The following is a 904-nucleotide window of genomic DNA, read 5'->3' on the forward strand; positions in this document are numbered from 1 at the left end:
TTCTTTGCAGATGCGAAAGCAACCTGCAACCAGGATTTAACTGCACAATTCGAATCGAAAAATGCAAGCTCGACAAGCAAAGGCGATCCTGTAAGAAATCTAACAACTTTCAGAACAATGTCATTTACCAGTGCAACTTCTGTCATCATCGCAACGCAATTAAGGGCACCACAAAAGGCCATCTCAAAGCCCTGATATCTTCAAAAGAATCAAGAGCAGATCCGGCAGCAGAATCAAACCTTCATTGTTCACTCAATGAGAAAACAGCTGAAAGGTTGCAGAAAGAAGATGGAGATCCTATACTGAAATCAAATAGTTTCTCTATTCCTACAACTGGAGATCATAATGATCAAAATACTCATACTCCTGTGACTCCATTAAAATCGACTGTGCTGTCGAAGAACAAGAGGAAGATGATCGAGTTGGAATCTGGAAAGCTTCAGCCTAGCAGCAGTGGGGGAGGGTCCAGTAGGAGGAAGAGGAAAACATGGTCAAATCTGAAAGATATAGTTGAGAGGAAAGAAGCTGAAAGCAATCAAAATGTTAGCAATTATGTGATTCCTTTCTTCTTGCAGACATAGCAGATGAACAATCTTAGACTTTATTTGGAACAATTTTTTTAAGTAATTTTTTAATAAAAAATTTGAAAACTGCTTTAAACAGCAATAAAAAAGTCATTCCAAATAAAACCTTAAAAATATTTGTAATGATAGATTAGTGAGAAAATATGTATTCAACTTGCCTTTGGGCTTTATAATTTTATATATTTTTCTCTTACAACTTAAATAATTGTTCAAATTTTGTGAATAAAACCCAAATAGACCCAAGTTTCAATTAGATTGCTTTGTAAATTAAAAAAAAAAAATTAAACAATAACTTTATTTGTAAGTATTTTTGATGTAAT

At 33.7% G+C, this 904-nt stretch overlaps 1 protein-coding gene across 1 annotated transcript; it reads left to right on the top strand.

Annotated features, from left to right (window-relative positions):
- Nucleotides 1-5: 5 nt before the first annotated feature.
- On the top strand, nucleotides 6-666 carry LOC110116111 (the record flags this gene model as incomplete). Its single annotated transcript, XM_020849585.2, has 1 exon — nucleotides 6-666. A coding segment is annotated over one exon (576 nt), but the record flags the coding sequence as incomplete, so codon positions are not given.
- Nucleotides 667-904: the final 238 nt, after the last annotated feature.

The sequence above is a fragment of the Dendrobium catenatum genome, unplaced genomic scaffold, assembly GCF_001605985.2.
Source record: "Dendrobium catenatum unplaced genomic scaffold, ASM160598v2 original_scaffold_213433, whole genome shotgun sequence".
In the NCBI taxonomy this organism is placed as follows: domain Eukaryota; kingdom Viridiplantae; phylum Streptophyta; class Magnoliopsida; order Asparagales; family Orchidaceae; genus Dendrobium; species Dendrobium catenatum.